At 39.9% G+C, this 14,131-nt stretch overlaps 1 protein-coding gene across 1 annotated transcript in view; it reads right to left on the reverse strand.

Moving 5' to 3' along the window:
• The window catches only part of DPYS (dihydropyrimidinase), an 88,593-nt gene that overhangs the window by 30,767 nt on the left and 43,695 nt on the right, over positions 1 to 14,131 (reverse strand). Inside the window, exons 6-7 of the mRNA XM_011970540.1 lie at positions 13,588 to 13,730; positions 13,290 to 13,397 (exon numbers count right to left, since the gene is read on the reverse strand). Of these exons, the coding sequence (XP_011825930.1) occupies positions 13,290 to 13,397; positions 13,588 to 13,730 (251 nt within the window). The remainder of the gene's footprint in view (positions 1 to 13,289; positions 13,398 to 13,587; positions 13,731 to 14,131) is intronic.

A 14,131-nucleotide genomic window follows, 5' to 3' on the forward strand; every position in this document is an offset into this window, starting at 1 on the left:
AATAGCCTCCTAACCATTCTCCCTGACTCCAATCCATCCTACACACTCATCACCCTAAAATACGATTTAGTCAGATTTCCCCAGCCGACAGGTCTAGACCCTCAGACCCTAGGGTGATCAGGTATGGGTAGAGCTTCTAGACCAACACCTTTGACCAAAAGCAACTTCCTAGAGTGACAATCACAGCTTAAGCTTAGACCGAGAGCGTTTCCAAGGACATGGGGACATTCAGTGCTCAAACCGGGAAAGTCCCAGGCAAACCAGGGTGAGTTGGTTATGCGACATCCTCCTCCCCATCTCCAAAGTCCCTTCTCTTTACAGCCACGTACTCTACAAACAACACCATTTTCTACTGGTGCCAGGCAAATTGGGAAGCACAGATTTGGATCAACTCAAACCCTCACTCAAAGACATTCAATAGCTCATGCTCCCTCACATAAAATCTGCTATACTTCACCTAACATTCAAAGCCCTTGGTAGTCTGACCAGGACAAATCTCATCTTCAACTCCTTCCCATCCTGACCCTCTGCTCATGCTCCAGTTTTTATTACCCCACAACTGTATCTTTCCCATTTTCCTCATTTGCCCCTGACTCCACCATCTGGATGACTTTACTGTCCCCATCCACCTATCCAGAGCCACCTTCAAGGATATGGTTAGTGCAAAGCCCCTTCCCAAGCCCAAACCAGTCATCTGGGAAGTCTTCTCCTTTGTCAAAGAGACCAGCACATGAGACCTCCTCCATCTCTAGTACTGAGGTGTTGATCTGATATTTTTCTCTTCCAAAACTTAGTTATCCTTCACTATCTTTATAACTTTGTCTCACCAAAATGCAACCTCTCTGATGAGAGGTATTACACCTTATATTTATGTCTCCCACAGTACTCATAATTTCTCACACATTTCTTACACACAATGAACATGCAATCAATATGTGTTTTCAGATAACTGATTAACATTGTCCTCACCCCCTCACCTCCACCATGTGAGGAATTCAGCAATCCTTCTACACAGATAAAGGCTCCGTTTATTTTTCTTGTGGGTAAATTGCCTTCTCATTATTCTGCCTCCAGAAACTTAGCTCTCTTAAATAAACGCCTGGCAGGAGGACAGAACTGAGAGCAAAGTATGAACATTTCCCTTCCCGAGTGAGAAGAGGGCACAATCATAGCACAGGATGATAGTGGGGGGCTCACAGGAAGAAAACATAACAAAAACATGAAGAAACCACCTTTAAGAAATTGTGGAGAGGGAAAGAGCATTGCAAATATACAAAATGATAGAAAAAACGTAGGGAGAAAAGGACTTCACAGGAAAGGAAAAGATAAAACAAAGCTATTTATTAGAAGACAGTCAGAGAAATGTGCTGAGAGCCCAGCACAAACGCTCAGCTCTACTCTGCGAGGGGCAGCCCCTGTGACCCCCTCCAGGAGGCACCTCCTCCATGCAGACAGCAGGCCTTGAGAGCACATCTGGGGAGCCCTCCCTTGCTCAGACAGATCGTGGCCCCAGTTACCGAACTAAAGGCAGGCATAGTGAACCAATGGAAAATTTCCTTCAGGCAACATAACCTCAGCATAAAAAAAAACAGTATCGATCTATTTGCCTCTCAGCCAAAGAGAAATCAAGTTAGACAAAGGAAATTAGGCAATAAGTTTAATGTGATTCCAGCTGCAGCTGCGAAATAAACCTGATGTACTCTGACTCTCCTTCCCAAATGCTCTCTGGTTGGCACAGGTCACTTTTTTTGGGAGGGCACCAAGGAAGTGTTCTGCAGGTACATGAAATCTTTTAAACTTAGAAGTCAACCGCCTGCTGGTGTTCAAAGAAGCCCCGCCGCCAGAAGGACAGGCTTAGAACCGATGTCCAGGAGTGTTGGCAGATTTGCAGGGATGCAGGCCGTGCTCCTGCCAAGTGCACACTTGTAACCAAGGACAGAACGCGCAATCTGTTGCCCTGGAGCACAGAAAGAAAGCACTGACCTCAGATTCACAGATCTTAGCTTCTAAGTGATGAGCTCAGGAAATCAAGGGCCAATGCGAATGTTTGTGGAAACTTGATGTGCATGTGTCTTGGGTGGGTGCCAATATTATATATTTCAAGCACTGTGTGTGCAGTTAGAATGATGAAATAGGTGCAGACTCAAGTCACCAAATAGGTGAATATTCGGCTGTGTTGTCTCAGGGGACTGGAAGGAGTCTGGAGTCTTGTTGTCTCCACTTCCTCCCCCACTGACATTCCAGCTCCAGGCCCACCCCTGCTAGGGTTGCAGGGCCTACCAGCTTTGTTTCTGTGACTCTGGTGTGGTAGATCTGGCCAGAGAGCCCTCTGATTGGTGGGCTTACTCTGGCAGTGAGAGTTAGTACCTGGACCATCAGAATCACAATTCAAAAGACAACTGGGGCAAAAAGCAAAAGCCACCACTTCTCTGCTGGCCATGCCCTTTCCACCCTGGTAAAGAATGGGATTATGCCTAATCACTTTGTCTCCACCACCTACCATGTCTCTGGCACATGGCAAGGCCCAAGATACAGTTTGTAATGACTGAATAAATGAATGTGGAACAAGATAAAAGCATAATAGAGAGAAATGGGAATTTCTGCATTTAGTTGCAAAGACCCATACATTTATATGTTTCTATTGGAGAAAATGTGACAGTATTTCATGTAAAACAAATCAGGGGACAGATGAACACCCCAGAGAAACTCTCACACATATATATAAGACATACAGTGTCTGAAATAGTGAAAAATTGCAAACAACCTGAGTGTCCACCAGCAAAAGAATATATCATCAATTATGGTATATTCATAAAGCAGAATAGTATAAAGCAGTGAAAATGAATAAAACAAACCTACAACATCTCAACATGGAAAGTCTAACAATTATAATATTAAGAAAGTTGAACAATACATACAGTACAATTCATATGAAGCTAAGAATACACAAAAATTATATATAATATGTATATTATATATTATGTAAATATATAGTCATGCCTTAGAAATGCATCTATATATAGTAAATAGAAAGAAATGCATGGAAATGATAAACACCAAATTAGGTAGTTGTTGAGATGAGGACAGAGGCAGGCCTGGGAAGGTTAATACACAAGTGTTAGCTATAGTACTCTTTGTACCTTTTGTTTATATTAAAATTGTACTTTTGAAAAAAATTATGGACATTGTAAATTACTGTCTACTCAAAGAGACTTAAAAGTGTAACACAGAAAGCAACCATTTACTATAATCCTAGTTATTTTAACATAAACATCAGAGAAGACCCAATATGTTTTTAAGTTACTCACTGAATAAATGTGGTAAGATATTAAAACCTCATGCAGTTGCTCACAATTACTGTTTTGGATGTACAAGGTGCATTCAAGAAAAATGTTATTTTAAAAAATGCAAAGTTCTGCATTTAGTTATCAAACTAATCAGCCTTAGATATTCCTGCTCTGATGGTATTACACGTAGGAACATGTCTAGTTCTGGGACTCACATGTTTGCAGGACAGGGACAAGTGTGTGTCAAGAGAAGGGAGGGTACAGGAGTGGTCAGGTCATTGGGATTTTGCTACTCATGGGCCTAAGGATCTGGTGAAGAACCTGGGAATGCATATCTCATGATGGGAAGGCTTACTGGGAGCCAATAACTTCTTCAAACATTTGAATGAATAAATGAAAGGACTATCATATGAGAATGTAGATACATTCTGCATAATTCCAAAGGATAAACATGTGAAGGGCTAAGAGGAGATAATTTTTAATGCAGCCAAAAGAAGAATGTCCTCATAATTACAGGCATCCCAGAAAGAAATGGACCATTTGGTTAGGTAGTAAGTTCCCTGAAACCAGCAGTAATCAAGCAAACCTATAACATCTGCATTATAGAGATAGTATAGAGAACTCCATCTGGGGGCGCTAATTGGACTTTTTGAGTTCCAACGTCTTATCTAATTCTAGGACTCTAAACCAGTGTTTCTCAAACTTGAGTGTGTATCAGAAGTCCCTGGAGGGCTTTGAAAACCTAGATTGCTGGACCCAGCTCCTGGAGTTTTTGAGGCAGCAGCTGAGGTAGGGGCTGAGAGTTGGCATTTCTAAAAACTTCCCAGATGATGTTGATGTTGCTAGTCCAGAAACCATGCTTTGAGAAGGTCTGCTCTTTAAAAAAAAAAAAAAAAAAAGTAAATCAGCTTAAGTTTTTTGGTGTTTCGGTCAGGCCACTAAAATGCAGGCCCTTCCTTGAATTACTCACTGCCTCCAAATAGACTTCCACTGTAGTCTTCTCGAGGGAGGGGACCATTTTTATAGATGACTTCTTCTAAGGCCTTTGTAGGAAGACAAGGCTCTTTGCTGTACAATAAGAATATAAGGACCCTGGGATTCTTTTCAGATACTGATAGTAAATTTCTTTTGAACCATTTTCACTCTGTCCTCTGTTTCCTCCATAACTAATGGCCATAATTTTAAAATAACTGGCCGGAATTAGAGATGAGTCTGAGTCCAGAAAACAGAGTTGTTTGACCCACAGAAGGATCTGACCTGGTGTAAACCATATGCATGGACAGGTCTGGTGACACAACTAGCCACTATCTCTGGGATGCATCTTTGTCAAGCACTGCTTTGGGAAAGAAGATAGAAGTGCTGAGAATTCTCTTCCTTTTAATTCAAAGGGGGAAAAATGTAAAACATGGCTCTTGAACCAGTTCCATGGGCAGATAAAGTTCAGACAAAAATGTTAAATCACACATTTGTCCATTAGTATCTGGTTTCTTCACTCAACAAATGACTATTGAGCTTCTATATATACCTGGAACTGTGCTGAAACCTAGGAATACAGTTGTAAATAATACAAGCAAATGTCAAAGATATAAAAACATAGAATCTATGTCAGGTAGGAAGAAAAATACAGCAGGTGCTTAGTTAGGAAAACCTATGTCTTTCACACAGACTCGCTTGGTGCTTATTTTTTGCCCAATGCTAACGCTGAAAATAAACCGCTTACTCTGGCCAAGCCAAATGATCAGTGATAGAATGGGTTACTGCGATTCATTCTAAGCTGCTTTTCTTTTATAATTTTGGGGAAAATGCAGCTATTAGTAGTAAAGTCCCCAGAAATCATTTCTAGTTCACTTGAAAGGTTCAGTTGCATAGAAATATGTTTAAATAAACAACTTGGAACAAAGAGTGGTTAAAACTGTACGCATACATAACCAGCAAAGCTAGCTTTTTTCATGCATAGCCCAAACTTTTTTTTTTTTTTTAAAGCAAATGTCTTCTGAAGGCCACAAAATGAATCTTAAGAGGTTTGTTTGAACAGTTTCACTGCTAATAATTTTTAAAAGGTGTCAGTTCTGGAGGCTCAGGCTCTCTTAACCAAAACAATCCATCTAAGCTTCTTAATTTTAGTCATTCTGAAATTTAGTGGTGAAAATTAAAGGTGTGCAAGAAGCCTGGGAGACGGAGTTTTTATATGAAATATAATTCTAATATCTTTTGGTCCTGTCTGAATAAAGTCATTATACAAAGATTTCTGACTCACAGCTATAGCTAATAAGAGCTCCCACTCATTCCACAAACTGACCACCTACTACTATTATCTATTACCACTGACCACCTACTACATGCCAAGTGCTACTGAACACTGACTATGCACCAAGCATCTTATCACACGACCTTAAAGCTCACAACAAAGCTAGGAAATAAATAGCATTATCATGCCCATTTTACAAACAAAAAAATTGAAATTCAGAAAAATTAAATGACATACCCAAAGTCATACCCAGCTCATAAGTGGCAGACTAGGAATTTAACACCAAAGCCTTTCTCTTCACTCTATGGTACCGCTCCCCCAATAGCCCAGATGGCAGGTTTGATTTTGTGTGGATTAGCAAAAGACATTTGTTCCTCAAGGTGCTTTGCTATCATATGCTAGAAAACTGGCATAGTTACTACCTGTATCTATATCTAGCTATCTAACTATCCACCTATATCCGTGGTAACAATGATGTGAAGAGTGCCCCTGTAACTGTGCAAAAGCACAACCTGAACCACATTAGGCAGCAGCCCCGACACCATGTTGCAGCCCTGACGTTGTGTTATAAGACATCACAGTGATAAATCATGGCATAAATCATATTCATTTCCACTTATGCACCCAGGACAAGACCCACACAATGCACACTGGGATGCTTGTGGGTGTGGGGAGTGGCAGGCGCATTAGTGACAGACACTCTCAGAAACAGGCGTGAAAAGCAGCATCTTCAGGCTGATCAACTGTTATAAGCAGGAACCCAGGCTGCTGTGCTGATGTGCATGTGAGTGTGTGTGTGCGCACGCTTTCTTTGAGGAAGAGGAGGATTATAATGCACAAATGAGTCAAAGGATACACAATGTGCAACTTCAAGGGAAAATGCCTCATAGCTTCTGTGAGACAGTCACTGGTGATGTAGCTATCCTAATAAGCCATAACCATCACTCTTTGCCAAAGGGTACCTGATTCCTCCTTTCTTCTCCCTCCCCACGCCCTACAATCCCTACCACCCAAGGATGACAGTTATTCTTCCCCCGCTTTATTTCACACAAAAGGCCCCCTCTAGAATCCAGAAGGGCACCATCATAAGCTGCAAGCCATTACTCTTCACTGAATATAAAGTTAAATTCATTTATCTCCATCTTCAATGAGAAAGGGAAGGAAATTAAGCAGGAAAGATGGCACAATGCCTTCAAGAATGGTGTATTCAAGGTCAAAGCCTGCCATAATTGAGTTAAAAAATAATAAATGAAAACATGTCTGCTCTGCAGAATACGGTCCAGCTAGAAGTCTTCATTAAATGTTCCAGTACACACAATGTGTTAGCTGTGTGTTTGTGTGCTTGAGATTCTGTGAGATACCCTGTAGCTCATAAATACTGAAAAGGGACAGTTACCATAGTAACTAAGTGCTATTTAATGAATACCAAAGAACTGAAGCTCCGAGGATAGTTTTAAATTGCCAGAACATGAGTTACTGCTGCAGCTATGGGCTTGCAAGTAACTGACATGCCACTCTCTCTAATAAGATTTTTAACAAGTTGGCCAATTTGCCTGATCTCCGTCTTGACCACATGACACCACAAGATTCTGTTTTAACATCACATGAAAAGCATGTTCTTGATTTCTTCCCCTGACTCCAGGTATCAAGATCTTCTACAGAAATGGGTCAAACATTCAGAAACTGAAAACGTCCTTAAATTTGAAGCTTTGACCCAAGTAGTGAAGCAGTAGGACACATACTTCCATCATAAGCAATAGACACCAGCTCAATGAGCCGTCAAGCTGAATACAGCAGGCTCTTTTATTTCCGAAAAAGGTGAATGCTCCCTTTACACTAAATGCAGTTTGTTCTTTATTGTGCAATGACACAGAAGAGCTATTGCAGTTGATTTTTGCAGGAACTTTTTACAGGCTAGTGACGTCTTAGGTAATCTTTCATCAGGATGTCCAAACCTTCCCTGCTACGCCCACTCCCAATTCTCTCTTGCCATCCATCACCATATGTCAAATTCCTCACCTTGGAATCATCTCGCTTTTTACAGATTTAAAAGGAAAAAATAAGCATGGCTGCCCTGCTTTTCTTTCCACTGGTCTCCCCTGGTAACTCTAACGTGGTCCATTTTTAAGACTACAGATTGTGTGGCAAGCACACTTACGTCTACATGCCATTAATAAGTAACAAGAATTTTAAAAACGAAAACATCTGTGTACCATGAAGCCAAAAATCATTAGCAAATGCATCCGTTCTCCAGGGCCTGGCTTGTTCTTGCATAACCAGCAGCTCGAATGGCCTGGTTGGAGCCAGCCGAGCTCAGTGTGGGCTGTGGGCGCCCCCTTCAGCATCTAGGGTACAATGCATGTTGCTTTCCTGTTAGATACTAACGAGTCGGCTGGGCAGTTATTTTTGCTAAAACCGTTTGAGGAAATTTTGTAGGAAAATTTGGGCCAATATCTAATACTGTGGTGAGACAAAAAGCCTGCACATTACCAGCCTGCATTTAATGTTAAAATCAGGCAGGTAAAATTTAAAAGGGAGGCCTTTATTACAAGAAGAAAAAAAAAACCCTATAGATATATTCATTTATTCATTTGATTAAATAACACTTCTCTACAAGGTGAACTCTATTTAAAATTGCCTCTGTCTGTGATAAACACAATTGAAAGTGGAGACAGCCACAACCTCTTCACCTTCTCATTTCCTTCTACAGCCTGAACCTGTTCTCTCTGTGGTGCAATCCCCAGCCTTAACTGCTTCCTCCTGGAACCCCCTATCAATGCCTTGGTTTATCTCACCTCCATGTTTAGTCTTGAGTCACAGAGCCACGTTATCTACTCACCTCTCTCGTACGATTTCATGTCGATGACTGCTCTAACTCCACAAGGATCTTTCTTCTTTGAACTTCTAAGGCATCTTGTTTCTGCCTCTCGTGTGATATTCTTAACCCATCCCTTCTTAGGCTGAGAATATTTGACTTTACATCTCCTCTCCTCTCCTAGACTGTCAGCTTCTTAAAGGCAGGGCGTGGCTGTTGTATAAGCTTGACCCTCAGCCTGCAGCTTGCTGAGGTGCTCCTGTGCAGAGGGAATTTGTGAATGAAGGAGCACACAAAGGTAACTCTTTTGACTTCATTTCTTCTAAGAGCTCTGCTTAACAAACTCATTGCTCCCAACCTAAAATATGAAGGGGCACTTAAAGAAAATAAGACCAGTGAGACAGTTCTTCCTCCTCTCCTTGGTAATAAATCTTTTCTACTTAAATTCATCTTTATCTATTCATTCTTTCAACACAGTCATGTATTGATCACATGCAGTAAGTAAAAAGCATGAAATGGGAAGATGCTATTCTTACTTTTCCTCTCACCATAGCCGGTGCTGAATAAAATCTTTCTAATTTTCATTTATGCTATTTCTTAGTCCTGCCAATCTTCCATGCAGTGTGGAAGACTGCATCCTTCTCATTCACCTGTTCAACATTTATTGTGCTTCTTCTCTATGCTGCACCAAGCTAGGCCTACGTCATATAGGATCAATTAAAACAAAAATCGAGAGCATAACTCCTCACTCCTTAAGTATGGACTGTACATGGTAACTTCCTTCCAGAAAATACAACATGGAAAGGGGTGGGGGAAACAGCTGTATGGTGGAGAAACCTGGAAAATACCACCTCAGCCAGTTCATCCAGGTAAACGCCAGTAGTGGTAAGTCGTGCTCACAGTATGTCTTTTGATACGACGTGATGACAATGGTTCTTTACTTCTGTGATCTTCCTCCCCCAAACCCACAACCAGAGGCTTATAATGAGGAAAACATCAGGAAAATTACAACAGAGGCCATTCTACAAAATACCTGATCGATATTCCTCAAAACTGTCAAGGTCGTCAAAAACAAAGTCAGAGAAATTGTCACAAGTCAGGGGAGCCTAAGGACACAGGACCACTAAATGCAATATTGGATCCCGGAAGGGGAAAAAGGCAAAAACTAAGGAAATATGATAAAGTATGGATTCCAGTTAATAATAACGTATCAGTATTGGTTCATTAATTGTGACAAGTGTACCATACTAATGTAAGATAATAATAGTGGCAACCAGTATGGGGTACATAGGAACTGTCTTGTACTATCTTTGCAACTTTTCTGTAAATCTAAAATATTCTAAAATAAAACATTTATTTTAAAAAATGGAACTAGACCTCAAGAATATTAATGAGAAAGAAAAGGAAGGCAGATTGTGGTACAGGATGGTAAGTGGGTTTGCGGGATTCAGTAGAACTCAGGCTGCAAGGTGAGAAGAGGCAGACGGTGACGATGATAGGGGTAGTGTCTACGGACAGTGGAAAGCTATGGATGATTCATGGACAGTTAGAAAAGTCTAAAAATATTATTGCACTTCAGAAAGGTCCTAGTTGAGGTCATCAGCATAAATTTTGGTCGGGAACAGCCAGCCCAGATGAGCAACTTTCTCATAACAACCAGGCCAAGAATAGAGAAAGCTGGTGCTATGATCGACCCAGATAAGGGCTCAGCATACAGTTTCTGTAACAATCTCTCTCCCTTAACGTGAACGACAACAAACGTGTTTTCTCCTTGAATTCTTCCAGATTCATTATTCTATGAAGCCTCCTCTTCAACAGCCCCCTTCTCTCCTTTTTCCCACATTCTGCAATTGAAAAAAATGAATAATGATAGTGCAAAACTATTCTGATGATGGTTTAGAGGAAAATGTTAAATTAAAGGATTAAAGAAGCAAGATACAGAATAAGTCAAATATGTCAAAGAAATCCAAAGGAGGCTCAATCAATTCAATATACCCTGAGATTTTTCCGCTTTTCAAAAAAACAATAAAACAAGAAAAGAAAAACAAAAAGATCACCAGCTTTTTAAAAGGATCTGGAGTCAGAGAAATAGAACCCCATGGTTCATCTGCCTTCCGATCGCCACAGGCAAAATAGCTGAGAACACCTAAAAATGAAAATGTCCTGCAAAGAATGAAACTAGTCAAACTAGAGAAATAGAAAATAACCATAGTAATACATATCTTGTCTTTGTGTAACACGTTCTTAGTTGACAAAGCATTTTCACATGTATCTCATGTGATTCTAACCAAAACTTTATGAGGTAGGCATAACAATTCTCAATGATCCCATTTTACACATGAGAGAGTGGATTTTCAGAGACTTTAAATGGCCTTTGATGGGTCTGGGATCAGAACCTACACATCAGGCTCTGGGGCTATGCTGGTTTTCCTTATGTCTGGCACCGAGGTGTACACAATCAGCACACACAGATAAAGAAGCTTCATGCTAGTAAGATAATGCAGAATATGTATCTTTCTCCCAAAAGACACATCTACAAAAACGTTAATATTTAATTTTGTTATCATTTTCGTGATAAATATATTTGATCATTAATGCGATAAATAATGTCCTTCATAAAGTGAAGGATGGAAATCATACAAAAAATGTGAAAGAACTTACAAGAGAAAGCGATGGAAAGAAATGTAAAAACATAGGAGCTTTTTAGTTTGACCTTAAGTTAGTTATTCTTAGACTAGAAATGAGGGAAATTAAGCAGGTAATATATATAGACCTTTAAAAAAAATCTACACATCTGGATCATTATGTGCTATTCTGAAACAACTGAATAGGAAAAGAAGGGTAAGACAATGTTATAGAAATCAGTAGCAAAACTTGTGAGAAAGCGGTCTAAATTTATATAGTCTAAAAACATGACTCAAAGAGACATAATCGCAGCCTATAAATATCCTCCAAGCAGCAATATGTGGTAAATAAAGTGAATTATTCACAACCTTGGGTTCGGGTCATCTCTCTTTGTCCAGTTGTCTAGGGAAGACAGTGCTCTACCCCTGAGCTGGTGTCATCCGTAGAAATTAAAACGGCAGATGAGGGCTCGCCAGGCTGGGCCCTGTTGGAGATACTCAGGTGGAGGATTCAAAAGAAGAAGCACATCGAATGGCCTCCTGAGATTCTCCATATTATTAAGAATTAGACTGGAGAGTCTCACCACACAATAAAGTGTTTTCATTTTTTCCCTCACCTTTGATAAAGAACGACAGAGAATGAAATCAAATCCAAAAATGCTTTTAGTTATTGGCCCACCTGATTGGAAGACAAAATGGAATATGAAAAATTAAGAACATTATAAAGTGCTCTGCTTTGCTATCAGCAGACAACATGGTACTGAATCTCATGAAAAATCACCCAAGTTTATGAAGTCGAAGTCACTAGGTCACGGTTCTCCTAGCAAACCTGTCACTTACGCTGTTGCACAGCTCCAGTTTTCTCATTGTCATAAGGTCATCAGTAGCTGTCTCTCCTGGTAAAATCACATTTAAGACACCAAAACATTTTAAAAACCCACTGAGAGCTGTGACATACAGATTATTACTGATGATTAACATTAGTATGATGTTCCCTGATGTTATGCTTCAAAAACATCATTTTCCACAAATATGTCTTTCACAGAATAGTTTTCTCCCTTTTGAAAATTTCTAGGTTTTCAGATTAAAGCTCACGATCTCCTTAAGCTACAAGTTATTTCAAAAGGTCTGCCTGAGCCCAGCCCTTGAAGCAGCCTAAATGGTTTGAATTACAGCCAAGATGGCCCTGGGCAGGCCCCTGCTGGGTGTACAGCAGCCGTCTGTAGAGTGATACTTTAAATATCAAGAGTTCTCTAAACACAGCATGCTCATTTCAGCCACAGAGCAATCAAAATCCAAGCAATTTTTTTTCCATTGCCTTTCCAAGCACAATTTTTCTAGCCTTGTAGAGAAGCTGCCTACATTTGGTTTTGCTTGTCTTCATTTTGCATGTAACTATTTTGTATGCAACCAGATATTTAGTCCTTAAATGGGCAATAGTTCCTTACTAACATAAGAAAGACCTTGAACCGTGTCTTGTTGTGATCTTAAGATATTTATGTAAATAAGATGTGTATACCACCCTTTAGGGCATTGCATGGATCTTAACCAGCGATGAGGTGATATGCTGAAGTATTTAACTGAAGGCTGCTTGCTTGCTATGACTACGGCCTGCCAGCCATGTGAACTGGTCCCTGAGTGCGAAAAGTGGGTGCCCAGAGAGTGTCAAGTGGAAAAAAACAAGGATTTTCTGTAGGAATATCTGCGGCTTGTTTTCAGGCTTACAGTGATGGTACCTTAGTGCTTCAAATGATCATTGTTTTCCCAAAGGTAACCCAGGAGCACTTCAATTGAAGCTGGGCCTTTGTGACAATATTAGCCCAAGAAACTGTAGACTTTTTTTTCTTACTACAATAAAAACCCTAATAGACTTTGAATAAATGCCTGTACAAGGAGGCAGAAGTCCATGCGAGCGCACATACATACAGACTATTAAAGCATTTAATGGGATTTTCTCCACTACAACTGCAAAGTACATGAAAAACACAAATTAGGCTGCAGGTGTTGCCTGTGCTAACGTCCTATAAGGAGACAATAACAGAGCTCCAGCCTCTATTGACTGCTTTCCTGAGTTGGTGGAATTTGCCAGACCTGCAATATTAACATAGAATTATGGAAATTGGAAACAAAAAGCTGGAATCTACTAGGAATGACAGGCTGAAGATGAACTCAACTGGAAAATTTGGCTAACTGAAAGTGACATCCTTTGTGCTGGAATTTTTCTATCTGAAAGCTTTAAAAAGGCTGTAATTATTTTGAGTTTTCAATTCAACCCTTTTCAAACTAAGCCTTTTATTTCCTTCGTCACTCTGTACCTTTCTTCCATGTGAACTCGGGCATTTGCCAGGCACTGAAATGGTAAATTCATATTGGTTTTATATACAGATCCATTGTCAGAGAATGCAACACAATTTCTGCATCCTCTATGCCAAGAAAAACAAAGGAATATTTGCACATCAAAACCTTTATCTTGTGTACAGGCTCAAAGTACCTGAGCACAGCTAAAGAAGTCATCTAAGGAGAAATGGCTGATTAATGCCAAAGCATTATTTCTTTGCAAGTTAGTGCATTTTCTCCATGATGAAGCCAAGGAATACAAGAACTTAGACTTACCTTGTGGCTTTTGGGTCCCAAATAACAATGTCAGCATCTGATCCTACAGCTATTCTTCCTTTTCTTGGATAAAGGTTAAAGATTTTGGCTGCATTTGTGCTGGTAACTGCCACAAATCTGTTTTCATCCATTTTACCACTGTGCTGTAAAGCAATTCAAAGAATCATTCTAATGATCAAATACTAAAAAGTATCATATCAATAAAATGACAAGACATGCATCTCTTAAACAAACAGAACTACACCTAATTTCTTATATCGTGGAGCATCTGAGGATGCTGATAAGTATTAAACAGTCATAATGCTAATGATGGAGACGATGGGGTAACATATGGAAGCCTGAAGATGACTTTTCAAAAACCCCATTAATTAGCATCCACACTAATTCTTCCCATTCATCCTAGAATCACAAAAATTGGTATAGGTGACAGCTAGATTTTGGTAATGGTATTTTCGATTCTCATTTAAAGTTTGACAATACCACATTTATGATCTGGCTTATTTATTACAGACCTAAGATTTATGAGATAATCATGTAGACATTA

This window comes from Mandrillus leucophaeus, unplaced genomic scaffold (genome assembly GCF_000951045.1).
Source record: "Mandrillus leucophaeus isolate KB7577 unplaced genomic scaffold, Mleu.le_1.0 Scaffold950, whole genome shotgun sequence".
Taxonomy (NCBI): domain Eukaryota; kingdom Metazoa; phylum Chordata; class Mammalia; order Primates; family Cercopithecidae; genus Mandrillus; species Mandrillus leucophaeus.